Source organism: Lactuca serriola, chromosome 9 (assembly GCF_051521515.1).
Source record: "Lactuca serriola cultivar US96UC23 chromosome 9, Lser_US96UC23_V15, whole genome shotgun sequence".
Lineage (NCBI taxonomy): Eukaryota > Viridiplantae > Streptophyta > Magnoliopsida > Asterales > Asteraceae > Lactuca > Lactuca serriola.
In genome coordinates, this window is record NC_136416.1 from 88,162,665 (window position 1) to 88,188,921 (window position 26,257).

Consider the following 26,257-nt stretch of genomic DNA (forward strand, 5'->3'; position numbering starts at 1 on the left):
TAGAAGATTATTTTGTAGATGACGCCGTCTACGTTGTAAAGTTTCGACGTCGGTTCCAGATGAAGAAGGAACTATTCTTACGTATTGTTGGCGATTTGGAAGACCGCTTTCCATATTTCCAATGGAAAATGGATGCAAGGGGAAAAAAGGTTTCTCTCCCTTTCAAAAATGCACAGCTTCAACTCGTCAGCTAGTATACAGCATGGGCGTAGACAAATGGGACGAGTATTTTAGGATGTCAGAGCGTATCGTGCGGGAGTCTGTGTACAAGTTCTGCAAAGCGATCTGTTTGGTTTATGGGCAACGATATTTGTGCAAACCAACTATCAACGATATCCATCTATTGTATACGGTGCATGAAGGCAAACATGGATTCCCTGGAATGCTAGGTAGTATTGATTGCATGCATTGGAGTTGGTCATTATGCCCCAACGCATGGCGTGGTCAGTACATGAGAGGCGACCACAAAGAGTCGACAATCATTCTAGAGGCTATCGCATCACATGATTTTTGGATATGACATGCATTCTTTGGTCCAGCTGGTGCAAACAATGACATCAATATGCTAGACCAGTCGCCTATATTCAACGATATCTACCTTGGAAAGTCACACGATGTACCTTTTCAAGCAAATGGGGTAGCATATAAGCGTGGATACTATCTTACTGACGGTATATATCCTCTCTTGTCTGTTTTTGTGAAATCGTTTACATGTCCTAACGACCCGAAAAGGAAAAAGTTTAAAGAGGCGCAAGAGTCAACTAGAAAGGATGTGGAGCGAGCATTTGGTGTACTTAAGAGAAGTTGGCAAGTACTAACGGTCAGGGCAAGGTCATATGAGGTGAAAAGGTTACAACACGTAATGTATGCATGTATCATATTGCATAATATGATTCTTGAAGACGAAGGAATAGCGATATGCCGATACAACGAAAATGAAGTTTTGCCAAATGTCGAAGGAGTAGCTGTTGGTACACAAGAGTATAGGGTGAATAGAAGAGAAGTACACAATCGCGACATTCATCAGGCCCTTCGTGCTGATTTGGAAGAGCACATTTATAGGGCTCATATTCAGCCCCCATACGAGTTATCTCACGATGATTTGTTTGACGAATCAGACGAAGATTCTGATATGTTCGTCGAGAGTGAAGATTTCGACGACGAGAGTGACGCTGGGGAGAATGATGCAGACGATCAAGGCGATGACGAAGACGATAATTCCGAGTGACGTATCTAGGTTTAAATAGAATTAGGATATTAATTAATAATTTTTACTATGTTGTAAGTTGTTTGATTTTTTTTGCGGGTTTTTTTTCTATTTATTTAAATATTAGGGTTAATGTAATTTTTATTTTACTTAATGAAATGATTTTTATTTTTAATTAAATTTTATGTTTGATATTAATTTAAAAATTATAAATAAAAAAATTATTTTACTTAATATATAAAAAAAATGAGGGAATGGCTTCCCACCCATTCCTTGGCTTTTAGGTGAGGGAAATGAGAGTGAGGGAAAGAAGGGTATGACCCACCAAAAGAGAGGGAAGCTTCCCTCCCACTCGTTCCAGTCTAATAGAAAAACATGTTAATAGCCGGTAGATCCTTATGAATGGATGAACTTAGACTAAGGTTAAAATACATGCCTAAGTCATAACTCTTAAGAGCCCTTTGAAAGCCTCTAAAGTGTCTATATATGCAACAAAAGTTCGGTCAAAATCTAAACTTCGATTGAACTTAATATTTTGAAGAAGACACGGTAACCAAAAAAGTTGAGACGACACGGTATGGGTCTCAACGAGAAACGATGTTGCTGAGGTGGAAGGCGGAAACACGGTCATAACGGGAGGAACACCCCCCCCCCCTACTCGTTGCTTCTCGTCATGTTACAACTCATGCTCGTCACCACCGGGTGAAACGGGGCGTTTCTTCTCCAAATCTTCTATGTTTCTTCTTTAATTTTGCCTCACAACGGCGTTGTGAGTTAGGAACACCACCACTGAAATTTGCCTCACAATTCAACGACGTTGTTTTTTGTTACCCGTACCATATAGCCTGATAGAGTAAAAATGTTAAAACTTGTTTGCGCATAATTTTATGATATTTCATAATGGAACCATGAGATAATAAAATAAAGGGATAATTTCGTATATGCCCTTAATAAACATTAAAATATCATATTTGTCCGATCTAATTTTGAAATACCGTATATACCCTCTATAAATTACAAAATATCATATTTATCCAAATATAATTTTTAAATATTTTTATAATCAATTATTATAATTTAAAATCATTATAATTATAAAACAAATCTTGAATACCTATAATACCCTTACTTTTTTTTCTAGGATTACATGAATTAGAATATGAGAAATACAAATGGATCGATCGTAGCGGAGGACGATTCTTCCATTGCCGATGTGTTCTAGATTTATGATGCAATTGGGTTTTTCCCTCTCAAACGTGACTTAGGTGGCTAGGTTTTAAGGACGATGAAGATTTAATTAGGGAATTATGAAATCAAATTCAGGTCTTGCCTTAAATAAGCTTGATGCGATGCACATGGTAAGACACAACCATTTTTCTTAAACTCATCCAACATAAGAACTAATGATCACTCAAAATAATAATTGAAAAACAGGGAATTGCTTTTCCAACCACAGATTGGAGGAATGTCTATGAAAATTGATTGGAGGAATGTGTGTGAAAATTATCTATTAATGGGTTCTGTAAATAGGGAACATTGTTGCTGCAATTAAATTAGTCAAGAACATGGAGAAGAGAAAAACAGAAGTTAGAATGCAGCAACTTAATTGGAATTTCAAGGATGCACCATCAATCCTTTTATACATACTTTAAGTACTATATATAATTTTTTTCATTTAATCTTTATAAACTGAAGGCAAAATATTGATTAAAAGAATAATTATGTTTCGTACATGTAGATGCATAAGAGTATAGGATGGAAAAATAATAATTTTGTTTCAATACCTTTTCTTAAACAATAAGGATAAAAAGTTAATTAAAATTATAATTTAGGTAAATATGATATTTTGAATATTTAGGACGGCTATAGATGATATTTTTAACTTAACCTTATAATAAAGGCATAATAGTCAATTGATTAAAATAATGATTTAAAATGATTATAAAATAAGACTTGGACAAATAAAATATGATATTTTAAAATGTTATAAAAGATATATATATATATATATATATATATATATATATATATATATATATATATATATATATATATATTAAAGATTAGGTCGGATAAATAGATATTTTGATGTTTATTAAGAATATATATGAAATTCTCTCTAAAATAAAACTAAAAACGGGCGAAACTTGTGACTTTCATCAAAATCACACGGACCATAATTTATTTCGCGCCAGGTAGGGGTCGAACCTACGACTTTCTGCTTAGGAAACAGACGCTCTATCCACTGAGCTACAGGCGCTTGATGTTTCACATATTGATATTTAATTAAATAACCTTTACACTATTAGTCGTATAGTGTTGAAAAAATCAAACAAAACTACCCACTGTTTAAAGTTTAAACAAATATCTTCATCCTGTGGCAAGATTCATCCTTCCTAACTGATATTTTGATAAAAGGGTTGTAATTTATGGAACCAAACATATATAGCCCCACTTGTTGGTCACAAAAGAAAAGAGCAACGTTTCTAGTGACACTTTGATGTGAATCGCATGTGTAAAACACAGTAACCAAAAGCCATGCTAAAGATTATAACCTAACTTTTTATGGTTCGTGGTCTAGACCCAAACCTACGTGGACCCTTCAGTTGCTATAATTATTAATAAAAATAAAATAAAAACATTATAATAAAGCTAACATACAATTGTCTTGGCAAATCTTACAAACTTTTTAATGCTATCGTAAAAGGTGTTGTGAGTACTTAAAGTAACATTCGCAATAGCAATAGCAAATACCAATAGCAAATAGCAGCCATGGGGTAACACACACTAAAATCACACACACATAAAACAGACCATTACTCTTTGTATATAAACACCAAAACACACACTCCCAATCACAAGCTGCCACCTTCTTTAATCACGTTGAATGTCTTCCTTCCTATTTCTAATTCTTCTATCTTTTGGTTTCATCCACGATCAGAATTAAACCAGGTTCACTCCTTTTTCAGTTTTAGCGACTATTTATCATCTTTAAACTTGTTTTTCCATCTGGGTATACGATAGTTTCTTGATTAATTAATGAATTAATTAATTCTGTGTTAATTTTGAATTGTATGATTTTGACAGGGTATAACCAGTTTGAGATCAAAGCTTCCATCTTTTTCAAGATTTTCTTGATTCTTGATCAGGCGAGTCTTTTTCAAGATCTTTGAACATATTCTGGTAAATCTCTAAAAGGGTATTCCAATTCTCATTACATGATTCTATATTGCAATTTTCAGATCACGTTGAAGCACTACCAATTAGCTATATGGAGACATTGTCTCTATCTTCCAATACTTTGAGCATGCAAGAAAACAAGAACACAAAATGGACTAACGAACAGAACACATGGTTCGAAAGTGCTCTTGCTATATTCGATACCGATACACCAGACCGGTGGTCAAATGTCGCCGCTTTAGTTCCCGGGAAGTCAGAGATCGATGTCAAGAACCAATACGAGAAATTGAAAGCCGATATCAATGAAATCGAGGCTGATATGGTTCCCGATCCCGGCTATTTCACCTCGTCTTTTGAAGATCACAGCTTCAGTATCTTCGGAAAGAGGCCTCGATCTTGTGATCAGGAGAGACGTAAGGGTGTCCCATGGACCGAAGAAGAACACAGGTTATATATATATATAACTCGCACACCTTCCATGTTCTTGATTTTGTTTTATAATCAGACGTTAATTTGAACTAATCCTGTCATTTTCAGGCGATTCTTGGTGGGTCTTCAAGTTCATGGAAAAGGAGACTGGCGAAGTATTTCACGTAACTTCGTGATGACAAAAACACCGACACAAGTCGCAAGTCATGCGCAGAAATACTACGCGAGACAACATTCAGATGGGAAAGAGAAGAGAAGACCTAGTATTCATGATATCACGATCATCAATCATCCTGACAACAGCGAGAGATCTCCACCGTCGATTAACAAACCCACTGGACTACCAAAGGACATGCTACACTGGAATAACCCGAGTGATGAAACTGTAACATCGATGGCGTATCCATTTGAGATTGCGAAAATGAACAAGAATGTCCGAGTTTACAACTCCGGACTCTGTTTGCAACCTACAAGGTACCAGGTTCAAGGTTGAGGAAGCAAAGATTGTGTTTTTCATTAAAAAAACATGTTAATATGTAGTTATATGTACTTGTACTTTGTTTGTATTTTTCGATAGTTTGTTCTCATGTCTCTATCTTTAGTGATTACTACGCGTATGACAAGGATGCAAGTTTCTAGAAGTAATTAGGAACTCAAGATCTGAGTAACCCAGCAATGGAAATGGAATTGGCTATATACTATTCATGAATCATGATCGGGTTCACACGTATGAAATGTGAAATTCGTAGATTGACATGTGAAACCTAATTTAAGGTGCCTTTCTTTATCAAAGTTATAAAGCAAAGTTGGCCTGTTCTGTTACTAAAGAATTTAGATGAGTCATGTCTTTATGTGTTTGCTAGAGTGCCATGTCAGCGGCTGAGTCAACATCCACTCTTGGGAAATTTTAACGAATATTTAATTTGTAAGCTTTTGTTTTCTATTGGTACTCTTTTCACCATAATGTATAGTATATATGCACAGGAATGTTGGCATGTTGACTGTTGGCTTTAGAATAGAGCTAGCTGAGTCTGCATTCCACAAGCATATTGTGTTATTATGCTTTGAAAATAAATATCTACTTATTTATTTTATATTTAGTGACACCCAAATCTTTATTTATTCGATTCCTAGAGGTCCCCTTTATATTAGTTTTGTTCCTTTCTATCTTCCGGAACTAACATATTATTTGATGAGAAGTATAAAGATGCAAGTTGGTCTTTGAGATTATATATGAAAAGGATCAACTTAATTTTGACTATAATATGGAACCTTGGATACGAATATAAGTCATATATTCTCATAATCATAAAATGATTATTCTCCAACAACTGTTAAGCTCACCAATATTATATTGTTTCAAAAAAACAATCATGTGATATGTAAATGGCATACACAACGTTAGGTGGTTACAATAAACCTATCATCCTAAAAATAACTGTTTTATATGGGGCTAAGACGTGTTTCAAGCATTTTGTTTTAAAAGTGTAATCATGTTTATGGCTTTAGAGGATTTGAATATATTATAATGCATCAACCTTTATTCGGTTTCAGTCAACTCAAGATTTTGACATTTCCTTGACTGTAGGAAAATTACTACATGTATTAATCATGGATTAGCTTTTAAAAGCACTTCACACCAAACAGAATTCTGTTGCCAACAAAAGGTGTGAAGGTATCTCTATTAATGTTTGAACAATATGTACGGAATCGTCGACATCAAATCTAATTTAGTGAAAATTTACAAGTTTGGTTATAATTTTTATTCCAGTTCATAGCACATTTGGTTTAAGGTTTAGTATATATACTTGCAAAAAAAAAAAAAAAAAAAAAAAAAAAAAAAAAAAAAAAAAAAAAAAAAACAACCATGTGAGAATTTCAATTCCAATATAGATTGTGTTCCTTATGGGAATTGGATTTCTATACAAGCCACCTAGCTAGTGAATCCTTGTCTTTTGGGGGTATTTGACTTGTCTTTTTAAGAGACAAAAGTTTTTTTTGGAAAAGTTATAAAAAATCAGGATTTCCTAACTTTTCCAAAAAGTCAGTTTTCCTTCTATCTAAAATCCAAAAGTAGCTTTTAAAATGTTTCTACCAAACATCTTTTACCTTTTATTTTTTTCAAAAAAGATTTTTATCTCTCAAAAAGACAAGTCAAACACCCCCTTTGTACGCCTTATATTGAGTCCTTGAGCACCAAAGACCCCTCACTATTGGTGTAACCACGATAACTCTCCCTCAACCATGAAATCTCATTCTCACCCGACAATAGAGACTATAAATTTTACCCTTATCATGTGATTAGTGATTAATTAGTGAAACATTAGGTGTAGGTACTTTTCAAGAATAAAAGTGTTGGAAAACTTTCCAAGTGATGAAATCGAGGTATGCAACATTTAGTTATTACTATTTCTCTTATTGGACATTTTCGAAACTAGGAGCTCATGTGGTGTAAAGTGTAAAAGTAGAAAAACCATATGTAAGAAATATGCCACTTTGGGTGAAACTAGATAAATTTTAAGTCGAAGGGCCAAATTTGTAAAGAGTGTTCTTTGTGGGTTCTTGAAAGAAAAGGAGAGCAACTCTCAAGTTTTCCGTGTGAAGAAATCCGGATTTGGTCATCATAAACTAATTGATGGTTAATTTGATGATATTATGGTATAAGAACTTAGAAACTAATGCCTTACATCCATTATAGAGAGAAACCATTGCAAATGATTTAGTTATCGAGATTTGACCTTAGGTTATATAATGTTGTTTAATCATTGATTTCATTCATTAATAAGAGTTTTAATGGATTCAATGTAGAGATTCAAGTGTTCAAACAATCTTTGTACGTTTTGTACAATTTGCATGGGGCAATATTTGGACCGTAGGAAGCATCACTTCTAGGAAAAAGAAAGGTTTTTATATATGTAACACTCATAATTTTAACCTAGATGTTTTAGTCTTAAGTGATTAAATAATTCATATTAAATTATGATGGAGGTTAAGATGACCGAATTTATTAAAAGATTGAGGATGACCATTTAGATATTTATTAAATAACTAATGGAAGTAGAAAGGTTTGATTACAAAATAAAAGAGATAGACAAGAACTTTTTAACTTAATTCTATTGTCTAGTATGAGACTTAAACCAATTTCATTATCAATACCATAAAATGAGCCGAATGCAACACTTTGAAAGCAACCAGGGGCGGATCTAGGGGTGGTTCACGGTGGCACCGACAATCCCCAACTTTTCCGGGCACAGTGGAAAATTTCTCAAAAATTTTCGAAATTTCTATTTTTTCTACTCCCGTGCAACCCCTACTGTAAAACCCTACGTCCGCCCCTGAAAGCAACACTTGGAAAAAGTGTTGCTTTTAACTCTAAGGCCGCACTTGTAAAATAAGGGTTGCATTTTCATACCAAGTGCAATCAGTGTTTTAAAAACCGGTTCGAACCGGCTGATTGAACCGGTCAAACCGGAAACCGGAGATGAGGGCGGTTTGATTTGGTTCGGTATTATAATAATTTCCTGACCGGATTGAACCGGCCGGTTTTTGTAAAAAACCGGTTCAACCGGCTGAATTGAACCGGAATGTACCGAGTTGAATCGGACATTTTTAGATTTTTGTGTTTGTTTTGGGCTTATTTTTTTTTTATTTTGACTTCTATAATGATTGTTTTTATATGTTGCATTCTATTTACGTTTGTAATACTAAAAAGATAAAAAGTTTTATAATCAATGTATGCAGGATAATTAAAAACATATAAAAATATAGAACCGGTTTGACCATCCGATTGAACCGGTTGAACCGGAAAACGTCACCCGACCGGTTCAATTAAAAAACCGGTTTTTAAAACATTAAGTGCAACAACATTTTCTTAACTGATGCACTTTTTTATTGAAAAGAGCAGTATTTCTAAAAGTGTTGTATTTTTTAATTTTTAAAGGCAACAGTTATTTGAAAATGCTAGAATCCTAATGTGAAATGCAATACTTATTTTAAAGACAACACTGGTAATACAAATTTACACAAAATTAATTCAAACTAGAAAAGGACACGCAGCTTTGCCGCTTTTGGACTATGTCATAGAAGTTGAAAATCGGCAAACTTTAAAAGATGTGTTGAAAGTATAAATCGTCACAAATAGATGAGAAAGCCGACAACCCCTAAAATTAGATGTCAAAAGTGTACAACCGAAAAAAAGAACACTGATAGAGAAAAACCAAAAATGTTGTGGCTATAGTGTGAAAGCTGTCAAAGTTGGGAAAATATGATGGCGAAAGTCTAAGGAAGGTTTTTTGTGTTTTATGTCAAAATATAAAAGTTTTGACTACAAGGTTGAAAAGTGTCAAAGTCACTAAAAATTTGTTGTAAAAACATCAAAATATAAAACTTTAGACTGTAAGGACGAAAAGTGTCAAAGTCTCTAAAGATTTGTCGCAAAAACCTAAATACACAAAAACTAAATCAAAACTTAAAAATATAAAAGTTTTACTTCGAGGACGAAAAATGTCAAATTCAGAAAACAATTGTGGCAAAAACCTAAAGCCAAAAAAATTATTATTCCTAAGGTCCTTTTGATTTAATATATACTAGAAGGTAATCCGCGCTTCGTGGCGGTTCAAATATTTTTTTTTCATTGTTACATGTTGTGGTGTTTCTTTGATTTTTTTTTTCTTGTTTGTTGTTTCTATCTTGTGTGTATAATGTTATGAAAAAAGTAGGGTTGTGTAGTAGATTATCCAAGATAGCGGGACGAAAAATATCAACTCCATAAACTAATGTGGTAAAAACTTGAAGTGTCATATTTGGTAAATGTCATTGACTAAAAATGACAAATTCTTGAAACCTTTATGGCTAAAACTGTCAAACTCCGATCTAGAGACAAAAACTGTCAAACCCCAAAATTATTGTGGCTAAAACCTAAAGGGTCTAAACTTTGGACTAAAATTGTCAACATTTAAAACTATTGTGGCCAAAAACTAAAGTCTCTAAAGTTAACTATTCCTAAGAATGTTGTGGATTAATATAGTATATTAATTTAAGTTTGAAATTAATTATAATATTAAATAAATTTTATTAAAATACAATATTAAAATACATATGATTATAAATATATAATTGATTACAAATTAAAATATATCTTACATGTTAAATATGATTGAATAATAAAAATTATATCATAAAACGTTTTTTCATTTAATAATAATTAAAAGAATCATAATATTAGTAAAAATAGAACAAGATATATTAGTATCACATTTCTAAAACCAAAAGTTAATATTAATAAAAATAATGTAAGAACAAAATTTATGTAAATATTTTTAAGATAGGTGCTTATTTTCCCAAAAAAAATTTGAGTCACCCAACCCCACCACCAAAAAAAATCTCAAATCAATATGCAAATCCTCTTAAGTATCATTATGTCTTTGCTCCTCCAAACTATCACAAATCCACCATGTTTTGCGATAACCATCTCCAACGGTTGCTTCCCTCTTCATCGGTCAAGATTTCGTTTTACCAATGACCCAATTTATTGTCAGATTCTTCTACATATCCCTTATTTGTTGGTCGTATTCCCCTCGTCAGTCTACATTAGGCTTTGTCCTCTCATTGATGCTACAACACAACCTTCTAGCATTTTCACTATATTCTTTCTCTCCCACCACACCCTAATCGGTCTATACCTTACCGCCCCTATATACCTATTGTTACAAACTCGCTTCCCCAACCCGTTGATGTTGCCACTAATTGCCACCGCGCTCCGCCTTGTCACGAGCATCTCCAACTCATAAAGATCACAAAAATATCGATTTCAGTCAATAACAATCAAAAATTAGGTATCAAATGTTATTATCTTTCCTTTTCTTATACAAAAATCACCAAACATCCAACTCCTGGTTTAACTTAATAACTTATGTGTTGATCTTATTTATGGTTCTTCTCTTTTGTTTTGTTATTAGTTGTTATAAATTTTTAATTGTGTGGGTTATTGATTGTTTCAAACTTGCAATTCTCTTTAATGTGTTTAGTCTTTATCGATAATGTTAAAATCCTTGAGGATTTACATCAAGATTCCTTCCCTACTCAGTTTCATGTTGATGATTAGGCATGTTCAATCTAACTATCGAAACCAAGCAATAAATCAATCACACTTTCTCCAATTCTGATGGTTTTGTTTTTTTTACATCCAACAGTATTATTGTACACCAGTTTATTCAGGTACATTTCTTATATTATTTGAAGCCTTTATTTTATTTTTGGGAAATTTGATCTTACACGGGGCGTAGGTAGTCACCTATGCATGGCATAGATCAACAAGTCATTACGGGGACTTAATGCCCTAGGTCAATAAGTCATTACAAGGACTTAATGCCCTATGTAGGGGATACCAAAGGCTACACATAACATAGGAGCATTGGATCCAAAAACCCTAATTAGGGTTTTATGAGCCCTATTTAAAGGCTCTAATCCCTTGAGAGTCTTCTGATGCTCAGCCTCTACCCTCTCATATTGTAACCTCAAAACCATATTCTCTTTCTTTAAGTTTGGAGCCTTAAGTGTGGTTTTGGTGTGAATTTAGTGAAGAATGAGTCCATTGGTGAACCTCAAGCTTGTAGATCTAGACTTTCATCTTCTTCAACATTCTCCAGGAGGTATAAAGCCTAACCTTTGATGATTTATTTGATAGATCTAGTTAGTTATAGGTGTTATGAGTTTTTTTTCCCTTGACTTTGGTCTTAGTGCTTGAGTGTTATAATCTATCATTTCTGAGGTTGTAGAGTGATAAAAATGGGAGTTAGGTTGCTCCAATCCTTTCATGCATGAGTTCTTGAGCTTTGAAGTGTGTTTTAGACTTAGGTCTTGGTATTATGCTCCATTAAGCCATTCAAAGGCATAAAGTTGAAGACTTTATAACTTAGGATGTTATTTGGGACCAGATCTGGGAGTTGGACGTTTGGTCCTTGTGAATTAAAGACTTAATAAGAAGTTGGCAAAATAGATTTTTTACACGGGGTGTAATATCGGCTACACAGAGCGTAGCCTAATTTTGTCTTGATTCCATTCAAAGGCTCCACGTTGGGAGAGCATGGGACAAATGGCATAGCCCAAAAGAGGAATTTCGGTCAAAATGGGTATTAGGTCAAGTTGGGTGGATTATGGCCATGGAAGGGTAAAATGATCTTTTATCGAGATAGAGAGAGGGGGAGTGATTGTAGTCTATGACGCTTGGGTGTGAATTATTGCTTTGATTTCTAATTAGGTTCTTGTAGTATATTGATTATCGTGGGGAGTTCCAATTTCGGCAGCTCGAGTGTGAGATTTATTTATCTTCAGATTGAGGTGAGTATTCTCACTATACTCTTAGGTCGAATGTACCAATGTCGACCCAATGGACTGTGCTAGTTGTCTTTGTGACTCTTGCATGTTTATGTTGGGTTGGGCCCATTATTATTTATGTTGGGCTGGGCCAATTATTATTTATGTTAGGATGGGCCCATTTATATGTTGGGCTGGACCCATTTATTTATATGTTGGGTTGGGCCCATTTATATGGTTTATGGTATTTTGGGGAACTCGCTAAGCTTTGTGATTATGGTTTTGTCGTTTAACAATTTCAGGTACTTCAGTTCAAAAGGGAAAGGCCCAACATGATCCCACAACACGCCCCTCGAATTTATTTCGCATTGACTTTTGATTTCACTCTAACGTTGAGAATACTTTGTAATATGGTTGTATGGGACAAAATGATGTATTTGGGGTGTTCGTAAAATAAAAAAAAATTACCACTACTTTTGGGATGTTGCAAGTTGGTATCAGAGCCTTGGTTTGAGGGATTCAGGCACACTCTCGGGTGTATCTGGACTCAAACTGAGGGTTTGATAATATTTTGACAAGAAATCACTAGAACATATTGTTCATAGTTCGAATATATTTAATTAATTATGTGTTCACTAATTGCATGATCATTGTGTTAGTTGTTCATTAATTATTAGTAGTAGGAAATCCGATCAAGATAACCAGTCGTATTACAATTCGTTAATCAATTCATTAATTCATTGCATTTCTAATAAATCAAACATAAAAACTTGGGGGATTCGTATTCTAGTGGAAGTACTTCTTATTTATTGTTTCCATTTAGTTCTTTAGTTTCATTTGATTAATAGAGAATTAAAACTAGCTTAAATTAGTTTACACAAAAACCCCATCTTAATTTTCATAGTTATTAATTTAATTAGCATTTAAATCATTTGATCTAAACCCTCACATTCCCTGTCTTCGACACCTTTTTTTACCTTAAAATATATTACTTCACGACTAGGTACACTGCCTATTTTTGTTTATGACTAGTTGAGATTAGATAGGACTTTATAAATAAAAAACTAGTATGAATAAATAACACACCAACAATCACACTTTCTCCTTTCCCCCGATCCCCTGAAGTACTTGGAACATTTAAATCCACAACTGTCAACCAAAACTTAGTGACTTGCCCTAAATACCCCACACAATAATACACATACAAAGCATGCACACACGAGCCTATAGTCTAACTGGACTGTCTCGCAAGGCCTACAATACACGTGGACCGCTTCACAAGGCCTACATTACACTTGGACCGCCTGGGTACCTTGGTCTATAGCACAAAGCAGGACCGCCTCAACCCAACCACAATATGTCAACATATGCACATAAACAATAACCAAAAAACACATGTAACCATAACAGATCTACCAATCTAACAGATCACTACGACATAACAGCATCCTACAGACAAGGATACATAATGCATTACAAAGTATAGTAAGAAAACTTACCTCGTAGGCTGACAAACTATCAACATCGCTCACACGAAACAAAGACTAGTGCTAAGAGTCACTTACACAACAATCAGAGGTACATTCTCAATCTATAGCCCAAAAACTCTCAAGTTAACCAAAAGTAAATCGTGGTTAAAAAGTCAACGGTCAACAACCGAAAGTCAATTCTGCTGGTCACCACGTCGTGGCCAAGCATCTGCCACGATGTGCCAACCTCAAGAAAAATCAGTCAGGAGAACCCCAATCGCCACGACGTGGTGAGCATATCATCACGTCGTGGGAACTCTTCCTAGACAACTTAAAGGATTAACTCCTTAATCCATTAAGTCACACATTCATCTCTTCTAGAAAGCTTTCTTACACCCAAAGACCTCATAAAAATCTTTTCTTATGGACATGCATTTCCAATGCATGTCTTAAACTCTAGTTAGGTAAAAAAATGGTGAAAATAAGGTCAAAACCTCTTGCATGGAATCAAAACTCAATAAAGTTGCCAACTTTATGGAATCCATCCACTCAAACTATTTCAAACACAAAGAAAAGTTCATAAGAATCTAGATCTAGAAGTATAACACATAAAGATTTGAAGTTGTGGACTTACAATGGTCCAGAATATGTATAATAAGGTTGTGGGGGAAGTTGCTTGCTAGATCTATTCTCGAAGGACACCTTCTTCTCCTTCAATGTCACCAAAAACCACCAAGAAACTTCAAGAACTCAAAAATGGAGGCTAGGGCAAACTTACGTTGAAAGGGAGGTGATGGAGGTTGAGGGTGAGCAAACGATAGCCATCACATCTCTTAAATAGTGCTTAAGGCCCAAAAAAAATAAGGTTTTGCATGTAGGCCTCCACCACGCCGTGGCCAACACCATGCCACATCGTGGTGCCTTAAATGAAGGTGTGATTCCATTAGGTGATGTCATGTCGTGGCGACTACACCGCCAAGTCGTGACCACCAAAAAACTTATATTTTCAAGTCTTAAATTCCAAAATCACAAAAGCAATTACACCTGGAATTTGGTGTTGAATATGGGGTGCGTCTTGACTCAAACTGAGGATTAATAAAATCTTTTTGCAATAAAATCTTTTTTCCAAAAAAGGTTTTAAAAAGAAAAGGATGTGATGCATGTAATCGACCGTGGCTTAAGTAAGTTTTCCCAAAATACCCATACATAAATGTGAGGTATGCTATTATATGAATTGCATGCTAGAAGTTAGGCTAGGGATCTTATCAGGTTGCATGCTAGGATGCATGCTTAGGAGAGATGCATTTATGCATGTTATGTGTTTATGTTGATAATTGCTATGTTGTTAATTGCTTAGGGTCTATGTTGATAATGAAAGATTATTTGATAAATGCATTAGGGTCGTACATAGTTAAAACTAAATAGTCATAGAATGTTTGATTCAAGCTTATTGTCTCTTCTTGTTTGATGAAGACCTTAGGGCAAAGACATCTATTCAAACGTCTATTTTATTTTAAGTATATACGACCTGCATTCATGAGGTAATTTTCCGACATTAGCAATGACCATTTGACACGTGTAGGAAGAGGAATCCTAGGAAAGCATAGTATGATACCAAAACTATTGCAAAATCACTTGAAGCCAAAATTTGGAAACACGTCGTTGGTATCTGATTGGGTGATTTAAAATCGAGATGCCTAAGAAGATCTCTCATAAAGTTGTTTGTAGAAAATAAGACATGCTTAAAAACTATTATAAACCACCATCTTAGCAATTGAAGCATGATTGTTTGGGATTTCAATGCCATCTACACGATGCAAACCAATTCATTTGATGGCATCGTCTAACATCTGACAACAATCATTGTTTTATAAAAACTCCCTTACACGATCTTTCATGCTGATGGTCACAACCTAGAATGAACTAGGAAGACAAAAAAAACCGACCACAAAAGAAGATGATGAGCAGGAAGAAGATGTTGCAGACAATAAAAAAATAAGCCAAGCTAGAAGGGCAAGTTACGATTCTAAAAACATACACCAATATCAAATCATGTTAAATGTGAAGTGACAAAGAACGATGTCGTCATAGAAGTATTTGGCTTGATAAGCACTCAATGCACCCAGAGGCATGCCATCTTTCAAACTTTGTAAATACGATCGAAGTTAAGAGCCATGATTGTGATCAATTAAATATTAAGAGTTCAGACTCCCAAAAGTGTGTCCCCTAATTCCTTCTAAAATTAGCTACAATTCAGAAATTCATATCCGGTGACGACATTGTTCCCCCTTTTACCAGATAAGGCCAATAGCCCAAAATACCATTCCGTTCCACTACCCTAACAAAAGCTCGTAAAAAGCTACACTTTTGTACGAAGAACAGAGAGGCCGAGCAGCCTAAATGGTCTCCTACAAAACATATCAAACCTCCCACGAAAAGATAAGATCAAAAAAAAAAAAAAACAAAGAATAGTTTTTAGAGCATTGGGTGTGGGAAACAAGGTGCAACACCAAGTTGTGTCACCTCACATGTCACATAAGCAAATGGTGTTATAACACCAAGTGGAGAAATGGGCAACAAGATGCAACATCAACTTTTTTGAAAATAAATATGTTTTATTTTTGATTTTTTTTTCGAAATTGGGTTTTTTTTTACTTTTTTTTCTTTTTCGTTTTTTTTTCCTTTTTGCATTTTTTTTAAATCACTAACATGAATACATTTTTTTATAAAACATAAAATTTTAAAAACAAAAAAAAAAGACATACTATTTAAAATCTAAAATTACGATTACAATTAAAAAAAATATAATTTTAAATCTAATATTATAATTAAAATATCATTCAAATTACTACTAAAACCACATAACAATCCTAATTAACCCAAATATTTATTCCTAATTTGTTCATTCATCGCTTGTAGCACTACTAGATCAGCAGGCGGCAAACCCTCCTCGCTCGTCCGAAGAATTGACAACTGATGTGTCATTAGTTCCCTCTCTTTTTACTCCTGCTTCTCCCGTGCCTGTCTTTCCAGGAACTCCAAATGAAGACGTTTCAACTTATTTTTTCTTTTATTAATAAATTTTGTTCATCGAATTTTGCTCTCATTTCCGCCGCCTCTTTTGCTCTCGTCTCCACATCCTCCGCATGTCTTGCAGCGCGCCTCGCTTTGTCACGTCCGGGTGGTCGTCGTGGTGGTGATATCTCTTGGATATCATTCGGGATCTCATCGTCGTCGGCGTTTAGGTCGATGTTAGTCCGTGCGTCCGACACGTCAACCGAGCTAGAATTGCGAGACCTTTTGGATTGAACCTCCGACGATGTAGGCGTTTTATTCCACTTTGGATCCTCTCGCAACAATTCCCATGATTTTTCAAAGTCGAAAACATAACCCATTTCAACCTGATATTGTTCCTTAGTAGATTTGAACAATTCGAAGTCGTTGGTTCCGCTTTGTTGTTGCGCCTCAAGCTGGTTGTAAATACCGTTGAATTTGTTGTACCGCTTAGTTATTTGACCCCATTTGCTGCTCAACATGTCATTGTTGCGATACAGATTTTTCTTTAAAATAGCGTGAAACTTGTCGAGCACCTCCCCCCAATAATCTCCTTTTGTCATTCCATTTCCGCAAAGTTCGTTTTTAAAGTACCACACCAAGCCACCGTCAAAGCGTATTCCTCTTCCGGTGTCCACCATTGTGGAACGTCTGCATTTTCTGTTTCTACCGCTATTGATTTCCTTTTCGATTTTCCTTTTCCTTTCCCTTTCCCTCTCCTACTACCTCCCGCTTCCACTTCACCGGATTGTTGTGTCGTAGGCGATGGTTGGTTGGTTGTTTGTTGCATCGAAGCAAAAGAAGGGAAAAGGTTTTGTTGTAAATTTGGGTTTTGACCAAATTGATTTTGTTGAAGGTAATGTGAGTTAGGAAACTATAATGGCGGTGAAGCGGGATTGAAAGTGACGTCTTGGTATGTGATTTGTGGTGAGCCTTGAGACAATAAAAGGTTGAAATAACCTTCATAACCCACAAATCGGAGAGGCGAGGTTGTGTTTGGTTGTGTGTTTGGGTTTGATGATGGGGAGATGTTTGGGTTTTGCTCCATTTTTTTAAGTAAGAAAGTCTATAAAAGTATAGATAGAATGTTAAAAGAGATGTAAAATTTGAAATAAAATGAGTATATGTATATATATAGGTAAAAAGGTAAAAAAAAAAATAATAAAAAAAAAATTGTTTGAATGTGACCGTTTGCAAACGGTCATAAGAGCCACAACGGTAATTTTTCCTGTTTCACTTCGTTTCGATGGCCACGAGAACTGAAGGACGAGATGCAACGAGTTGGGGGGGGGGGGTTCCCCCGTTAAGACGGTGTTGCGCACCGCCACGTCACCCGCGTCATTTCTCGTTTTGGCCCATACCGATTGCTCTTATACATTTCTCTTATACTCTTTACCCCACAGTACCATTACAAATTTGATCATTAAGAACGTATCTTCATGATCATACCCAAGATACTTCTAACGATTTAATCATTTTCTTTTGTAAATTTGAAATTCAAATAACGTAAGGTGAGGAATCCAAGTTCATGGCATCATCAATATCAACACTAATGCATCAGTCCCATCAAGAGCTCTTTAGAGAAATATATAATATGGTGTATTTAGTGCAATAAACGTTGTCAAGAAAAGTGTTGCTTCTAAAGACGAAGCAAAGAGTTTGTATCCCATAAAGAAGATCACTATTGGTTTCCTAATGGGTACTAAACTAGTAAGTGGTTGATACTATAATACAAAGATCATCCACAGAAAAGCCAACCTTAAGTGCCCATACACATAAATGTCCACTTCATTTATTTCACACATAAGCCACACGTATATGCAATAAAAAAAAAAGTATATTATGTACTATATGGTTTAATTCAACTTTTATTTGGAGTATGACAAAGGCCCTCACTATCATAAAACAAATTTTTAATTGGAGAAACCTTTCTGCAAGTTGCATGAGAAAGCACTTGCATCCACCACTTTATTCTATTTTTGATCAATATTTATTAGTGGGGATGTCCCACAACATATGGTACAACCTTATACTCATAAGATACACTAACTAACAAATGAGTTTTGATCCATTGATATCAGGTGTATTTTTAATATGTCATAAGTGGTTAAGGGTTCAAGTCTCCCGATAGATAAATGTTTAGTTTAGAAATAAAATTTAGAATATTTGTAAGTTAGCTGTTCAAAAATAAATAAATAAAGATTCAACCATTGTTCTTCATGCCCTTGGTTCATATTATTCTTAATCAAAAATGTTCTTGTTATCCGATATTATAAGGAATATAAATATAAAACAATTGACACCTACAAATCATGATAGTCAATTGAGAAGTTCCTAAAGTAAATTTATTCGTCCCCAACTTTACCACACTTGATTCTAGAGTGTTATACTTGGAAAAAAAAAAAAAAGGTCAACAAGTCAAGTCTCATTAATAGTGTTGGAGTTCTAATTTTAATACAGATTCGGCTTCTTAAATTGGCTATCTAGCAAACCATTAGGTGTCAGATTTACATCTCATATGATATCTTAGAACATGAACATGTCGGCAGAATCATGAGTTATTGAAAGGATAACTCTTTTGTAGAAAGGTAAAATTCACTTACAAATCTGATAAGAGGATCTACACAACCTTTAAAGAATATCATCTTTAATATTTGTGTCGTGAATGTCACTTTTCAGTTAAAACCAATGATACTATGAAAGCGACTACTTCTCTTGATATTTTGGTTCCCACAAGCATAAAAAGTATCCATTATGCATCCATGACTCTCTTAATTTATTAAATCCTTATCCTCTTCAAACAAAAACTACTCAAAAATCTAGAAAAGAAATTAAATACCAAGACATAAAAACATATGTACAATCTTTATTACACTTTCTTGAATATCACCCTTGATAATCTTGTTAACATGTATGGAGGTTCACTAAAAATGGCTCATTATTCATTAACATAAAAAAAAACCTTCAAGATTTCAAATACATCAAGCTTAATGAGAATATAACATGAAACAGAAGACTATGTCTAGAGCTTGTGGAATGAAAGATCTATACACATCTCTTCTATTCATCTATCACCGGAATGGAATCAAGAACAGGAATGGAATCAAGTGAGATAACAGAAGGTGGGAAATCCGTTCTAGGTCCAGCAAGAGAGTAATAAGCAAGTATATGAGCAGGTTGTTCATCCTCTTTATCTTCCCCAACAACAACGACTCTTCTAGAAGGAATTATTTCAATATTCCAAAAAGGTCGCGCCATTGTTAACAAATCACATCCAGTAGATGACCCTCTATACCCTTGAACCCATAAATACCTCAAACATCTCAATTGTAAAACAGCAATCGCAAGTGCTTGTTCGCTAAAACAACACCCTCTCACTTCCAATTTTTGTAAACTCGGACACCCTTTTGAAAACCCTAAAAGCCCTTCATCAGATTCGCCAACATAACCTAATAGCATCCATCGTACATTTTGACTGTATTGACCGATATAAGTCAAACCCACATCGGTCAAACCTCCAGGTCGAAGATACAGAGCGAATCGTTTAAGCTTATGGCAACCGTTGAGTAAAGCTCGGACTCCATTGTCGAGGGGTAAATCGGTAATTATCTCTTCTCTGTCTAGCAACACCATGCGGAAATCGCAGAGGTTTTTTAGGTGTATTCCCATGGATTCGAGAGCTGCGTTTGTGATGTCTGATACGTATACAGCAATGTATTGTAATTGGATACAACCTTGTGATAAAGCTGTTAAGCCTCTTTGAGAAACGATTCCTTCTTCGTCTTCCATTTCTTGTTCATCTGCACCTCGTTCGATTCGTAATCGTTTTAATTTTTTGCAACAATTAGCAAGAACTTCCATTCCGCGATCTCCGATTACGTTTCTTGTCTGTTCATAAGTAAAATATTATCTTTAAAATGCAAGAAATAGCAATGTAAATTTGGTTATTTGTTTATTATGCCAATTTTAGATTAATATTTGAAGAAATCATATCACGTTAGAATCTTGAAATAACCCAATCATGAGTAGAGTAAAAAATGCGCATCTTTTCTTTATGTGGTGAGAATCATAAGTTTAACATAACCTTTATACCAGTTTTTAGACGAATATTTTAAGAACTCATATCAAGTTTGAATCTTGAAATAGCCCGATTAAGAGTAGAGTCAAAATTTATGTCTTTTCTTAATGGGGAGAGAGTATGTGACGATAATTGCATGTATAACATAATCTTTACACAAGTTTTAGACTAATATTTGAAGAACTCATATCAAAGTTTGAATCTTGAAATAACCCAATTAAAAGTAGAGTCAAAATGCAATCTTTTCTTTGTGGGGAGAGAGTATGTGACAAGAATCATACGTATAACATAATCTTTAAACAATTTTTAGACTAATATTTCAAGAACTTGTCTCAAGAAAGAATCTTGAATAAACCCAATTAACTATATAGTCAAAAAGCATATCTTTTTTTGGTCCATAAGTATAATAAGCTAATCTTGATACCAGTTTCTTACTAATTTTCCAAGAACTCATATCATGTTTGAATCTTGAAACAACCCAAATCAAGAATAAGAGGAAAAAAATGAGATTTTTACCTCAAGAACTTCAAGATTGGGACACATTGGAAGCAATCGGCAATGATCCTCTGTATCAAGAAGCGCATAAAGAAGATCCAACTTTTTAAGCCTTGATGCAAATGGAAACACAATGGGCATCTCATTTGTACTCATGTAATTTAAACCTAAAAGACACAATCTTGGAGGATAAGACATTGAAGCATATTGTTCTGCTTGATCATTAAAACAACCTCCACCAAATTCTTCAAGTGAAACAGCAGCACGAAAGAAATCAACAAGATCCAAGATTTCACAATCACCTATTTTGACTGAAACTAAATTCCTGCAATTTTTGGCTATAAGTTCAAGATCTTTGATATTAACACAAGAAAGATCTGTCATGTAAAAGTTCAATGTTTCAAGAACAGTGTTGTTTAATGCAAGTTCATGTAGCCACTCTCCATCTTTCTCTATTACTTGACTCTCTTCTAGAAATAATGTATTCAGATTCCTGCAATGTCATGAAAACACCAATGATTACAATTTACAACTCTTCACCTAATAAGACAAAATCTTGACATTTGAGTTCAAACATGTAGACAATTAAAGATATGATGGTATTTTTCAAGGGTTTTGATTATTGCATTGACTTTATAAAGTTAAAGATTGAAAATTGTGTATCAAGGTTCTCATGTTGTGTGAATTTGAAATGAAACTATTTCAAACCTTGGAAGAATAAAAAGTTTACTCTTTTTCCATAATATAAAGGTAAAAAAAGGAACCCAAGAATATTATGCACAATCTTTAATTCGTTATATGATATAGATTACGACAATCATATAAACAAAGCTCTCAAAGCAATTACATTTTAACTATCCAAAAATTTAAGTCATATTTTTCATCCGCTCTAAAATAATGGAATAAATGAAAAGAAATAAAGTGTATTTGATCGAGTCACTTTACACCAAAATTTAGACTTTACACCAAAATTTAGACTTTATAGGCACTTTATAGGGTATGCAACCCTGTCCACCTTTTAAATTCTACAAATGTTGTACAAATTCCTTATTTCATATTATCCAACAAATCGCAACAAAGCCAAAGAGTAGGGTAATTAAACAAATAATAATTAAGAAGATAATACCATATCATAGTTTATTGTTTATCGAATGAATCAAGGACCAAATAATGGAAGATTCAGCAATTAACAAATGTTAAATAGGGTAAAAAAGATGGAGATAATACCTGCAAGATCGACATATATGCAATAAACCATCGGTGGAAAAACCAGAGCACTTATCAAGCTTAAGAACCTGAAGAACATGGCCACGTGAACGTGCAAGTAGCTCAAGATCATCATCTTTAACAATCATCCTTCTAAAGTGAACAGCTTTTAAGCAAACGAAAGATCTCGCAATCTCCTCCACCCACGGCGTCACAAACCCACCCCAATCCTCCGGGATCAAGTTATACATGGCAGCTCGCGGTTTCCCTTTCAGTTTCAGTGACTCAAGGTAGGGGAACCTCCGCCATAGCTGCTTCGGTGTCGCCGTATAACACAACGCAATCATCACCTGTTTACGTGTCTGGGCTTCCAGTTCGTACCATCTCCGGCAGACCAAGGATACCGATTGACGGTCGCGTGAGTCGTGTATGTATGGAATCACACACTCGAAAACCACATCCGACATGTGTACACGGTGGTGGTTGTAGCTCCGACCATCCATGGATGAATCCAATAGATGGTGGATCGTGGAAGCGAACTCGAATTAAAATACCCAGAACGAATTTTGGTGGATAGAAACAGCGAATTTGATCAGAAGATTGGAAAGGGGGATTGGATTGCGAAACCCCAGATGGAGAAGAGAGATTACAGGGAAAGAGTTATGGATTGAGGGGATCCAAGAATGAAAACCCGGAAAGAGAGGACGTGAGAGTTAGTGAGAGTGGAAGGGATTGAAGATGGTAAAGAATTGGGGGAGGGGAGAGTGGAGATAGAGATCGGACGGCGACAGTTGGAAGGGTTTGTGTGGGAAGATAAAAATGGAAAGTTGAAGAAAAGGCAAAAGGTTTCAGAGTGTCGAGAGGTAATTGGGGAAATCGGTAAAAGATTCTGTGACATGCCCACAAGATGCTTTCTTAGTTTCATGGTAAATCCTCGTGGACTTAAACGAACCTTGTTTCAAGTTTCTTCACACAATAATAATAAATAATAAGAATAATAATAGAATTTGTTTTTGCGATTTGATTTTTTGTTATTATTTTTCTTTTTTTTTTATTTAGAAAATATTTTTTTTATGTATAATTGTATCTTTATTTTATGTTATTTTTTTTGTTTAAACTCCATATGTTATTTTTCTTTTCGTCCGGACTATCAATATGTTATTTTTTCGTCCGGACTATTATTGGGTTATTTTTCCGTTTGGACTAGCATTGTGTTATTTTTTTCAGTCGAATTATCCCTACGTTATTTTTTGTTCGGATTATCCATGTGTTGTTTTTTGTTCGAACTATCTCTTTGTTATTTTCTCGTCCCATCTATTCTTGTGTTATATTTTTATTTTTGTATAAAAAAAATAAACGAACAATTATATGTATGTTTGTGTGTGAATTTTATTTAATGGCTACGAAAATCGTAACAAAATAATAACATCAAAAAGTTCAAACAAAAAAATAACATGCTGATAGTCCGAACGAAAACAAAATAACACATGGATAGTCTGAATGAAAAAAAAAATAACATAAGGATAGTTTAAATGAAAAATAAGGCAGTGATAGTTGAAACAAACAAAACACAGAGATAGTTACAACAAAAAAAAATCACACAAAAATAATCCGAACAAAAAAATAACATAATGATAATCTGACCGAAGAAAAAACAACATAAGGATAGTTGGAACAAAAATAACATAATGATAGTCGAAACGAAAAAAAATAATGCATAGATAGTCTGAATGAAAAAATAACAGAAAAATAACATTAAGATAGTCGGAATGAAAAAATATCATATGAATAGTCCAAAATAGAAAAAAATAACACTGAGATAGTCGGAACAAAAAAATAACATATGGGTAATCTAAACGAACAAAAATAAATAAATAAATAACAACTAAAATATGAAAAACATGTCAATAGGTTAAATAATAATAATAATACATAATTTATGAATGGTCCCTATGGTTTTTCAAAATCTAGGTTTTAGTCTCTAACTTTAAAAAACTCCATGGAAGGTCCTTGTGATTTTCAATTTCTATTATGGTTGGTCTCTCACCCGTATAAAAAAACTTTTATGCCCTTATAATTTCTATTATCTTTTTTTCTATGTTTACATATAAAAGAAAAAAAAAATAGCATCCCTTTATACTTCTTCCTTCCTCTCAGACTCACTATCCCCCCCCCTCCCCCCCCCCCCCCCCCCCGTTCCACCACCACTATCCAACACCCACCCCTCCTTACCCTGTTTTTGAAGGTTTGTATAGAAGATGAATAAGAAGCATAAAAAAAAAGTTCCATATTTGATTAACAAAAATCACACATGGATGATCAGGAGACAGATTACAATTTACAAGTCAAATTACAAATTATCAACCAAAATAACGCTCAACGGGCCAAAAATACTACCAATAACCAAATGAAAATCATATTCCATTCACAAGAGAGAAAATAATGATGGGTTTTACATGTAATAATGTGGAAAATCCTTATACTTTTAAGGCTACATGCAACCTACTTTGATCTATGTCATAACACTATTGAAGCAACATACTATTGAACAACAAAAGTTCTAAACCCTAATGGAAATCGAAATTCACAAAAGAATCACACACCCTTAATTTGTTATTGTAAACAAACCATTGAATCCAACAAGATCAATCAACAAGTCTCTTTGAAATCAAGCTCTAATTGTGTGTGAGCCTCCAATGGTTTACACCCACAACACAAGAACCCTATAAAGATTAGGAGATAGGAGAGAGGACCAATTTTCGGATCTAGTATGGAGGAATAGAGTGGCTGAAAATTCCATGGTATAAGGCTATATTTATAGCTGACTAGGAGACATCTAAAAACCCTAATTTGATCATAAAATAATACTATCTCAAATAAGATAGTTATTTGGTTCCTTGATTGTCTAAATGGAGGATTCTAACAACCCTTTTAGGGTCTCCAAAACCATCCATTGGAGGAAGGTTCTGGAATCTCTCATCTGCTCAATTTTTTAATAATTACAAATTTAGTCTTTCAACCTTTAATTAATTCTAATTAACCTAAAATTAATTCCAAATTAATTATAAATTAATTATAACTATTTATAATTAATCTGTTAATCATATAATATATTAATAAATCATTTTATCTCTCTCTAATAATCAATCTAATCAATTTCTTAGTTATAAGGGCAACCCAAAAGGACTTTACTTTTTATTTATCAATATTATACCAATTTAGCTAGGTCCTTAGACATCTTAATCCAACAAATAGAAGCTTCAAAAAGCCATGGTGATTCTAATTTCATGGCCATTTTAGGTTTAACCTAATTTCATTACCTTGATCGTCAGTGATTGAGAAGCAAGATGGTGATGGAGTAAGTCGGTGGTTAAGGAGATCTCTGGTGGTTGAGGTGCTCTCGGGTGGTTGAGAAGCAAATAGTTGTGATGATTCTACTTCCACAACCAAATCAACACCCAACCATTGTAATCCCTTGCTCTCATAAGATGGAAATGAATTCAAATCCTAACAAACGCAATACCTTCATCATTAGGGGGATGGAGAGTCAATTAAATCCTAATTTATCGGATCTATAGAAGGATTTGAAGAAGAAACGCCCAACTTTATCGCATCCATGCGAGATGAAGTCCCAACATTTGGAAATCAAAACCAACCCTCCAAATCTCATATTACCCAGACAAAGAACAACTGAAATCCGTTCTGAAAACACTAGAATATTACCCTCCAATCATGTTCATCAACGAGGCTCGGTAATTAGAGGAGCGTGTAACACCATAATTTTTTCAAAGTTAAAAATGATATAGTTATAAAACCATTTCAGTA

The 26,257-nt window shown here is 34.4% G+C and overlaps 3 protein-coding genes and 1 non-coding gene across 4 annotated transcripts; 2 read left to right on the forward strand and 2 right to left on the reverse strand.

Moving 5' to 3' along the window:
- The first annotated feature begins 202 nt into the window (after positions 1-202).
- LOC145075921 (uncharacterized) lies at positions 203-1,228 on the forward strand. Its single transcript, XM_079021987.1, has 2 exons — positions 203-443; positions 540-1,228. The coding sequence occupies exons 1-2, from the start codon at positions 203-205 to the stop codon at positions 1,226-1,228; spliced, it is 930 nt and encodes a 309-aa protein (XP_078878113.1).
- A 2,166-nt stretch (positions 1,229-3,394) lies between these two features.
- On the reverse strand, positions 3,395-3,467 carry TRNAR-CCU (transfer RNA arginine (anticodon CCU)). Its single transcript has one exon. It is a non-coding gene; the product is annotated as a tRNA-Arg (tRNA).
- A 484-nt stretch (positions 3,468-3,951) lies between these two features.
- LOC145073016 (transcription factor DIVARICATA-like) lies at positions 3,952-5,910 on the forward strand. Its single transcript, XM_079019563.1, has 4 exons — positions 3,952-4,159; positions 4,295-4,356; positions 4,450-4,834; positions 4,925-5,910. The coding sequence occupies exons 3-4, from the start codon at positions 4,479-4,481 to the stop codon at positions 5,307-5,309; spliced, it is 741 nt and encodes a 246-aa protein (XP_078875689.1). The 5' UTR covers positions 3,952-4,159; positions 4,295-4,356; positions 4,450-4,478; the 3' UTR covers positions 5,310-5,910.
- Positions 5,911-19,499: 13,589 nt separating this feature from the next.
- COI1 (RNI-like superfamily protein) lies at positions 19,500-23,074 on the reverse strand. The gene is made up of 3 exons (XM_079018631.1): positions 22,454-23,074; positions 21,248-21,719; positions 19,500-20,541 (listed from the first exon to the last, which is right to left on the reverse strand). Exons 1-3 carry the CDS (start codon positions 22,933-22,935, stop codon positions 19,714-19,716), a joined length of 1,782 nt encoding a protein of 593 aa, XP_078874757.1. The 5' UTR covers positions 22,936-23,074; the 3' UTR covers positions 19,500-19,713.
- Positions 23,075-26,257: the final 3,183 nt, after the last annotated feature.

Excerpts from the sequence above, each read along its gene's own strand:
- LOC145075921 (XM_079021987.1), top strand. The coding sequence starts at position 203 with ATGGGCGTAGACAAATGGGACGAGTATTTTAGGATGTCAGAGCGTATC. Across the intron at positions 444-539 it reads ATGCCCCAACGCATGGCGTG|CTGGTGCAAACAATGACATC; the intron begins GTCAGTACATGA and ends TCTTTGGTCCAG.
- LOC145073016 (XM_079019563.1), top strand. The coding sequence starts at position 4,479 with ATGGAGACATTGTCTCTATCTTCCAATACTTTGAGCATGCAAGAAAAC. Across the intron at positions 4,835-4,924 it reads TGGACCGAAGAAGAACACAG|GCGATTCTTGGTGGGTCTTC; the intron begins GTTATATATATA and ends TGTCATTTTCAG.
- COI1 (XM_079018631.1), bottom strand. The coding sequence starts at position 22,935 with ATGGATGGTCGGAGCTACAACCACCACCGTGTACACATGTCGGATGTG. Across the intron at positions 21,720-22,453 it reads CATATATGTCGATCTTGCAG|GAATCTGAATACATTATTTC; the intron begins GTATTATCTCCA and ends ATGACATTGCAG. Across the intron at positions 20,542-21,247 it reads CCAATCTTGAAGTTCTTGAG|ACAAGAAACGTAATCGGAGA; the intron begins GTAAAAATCTCA and ends ACTTATGAACAG.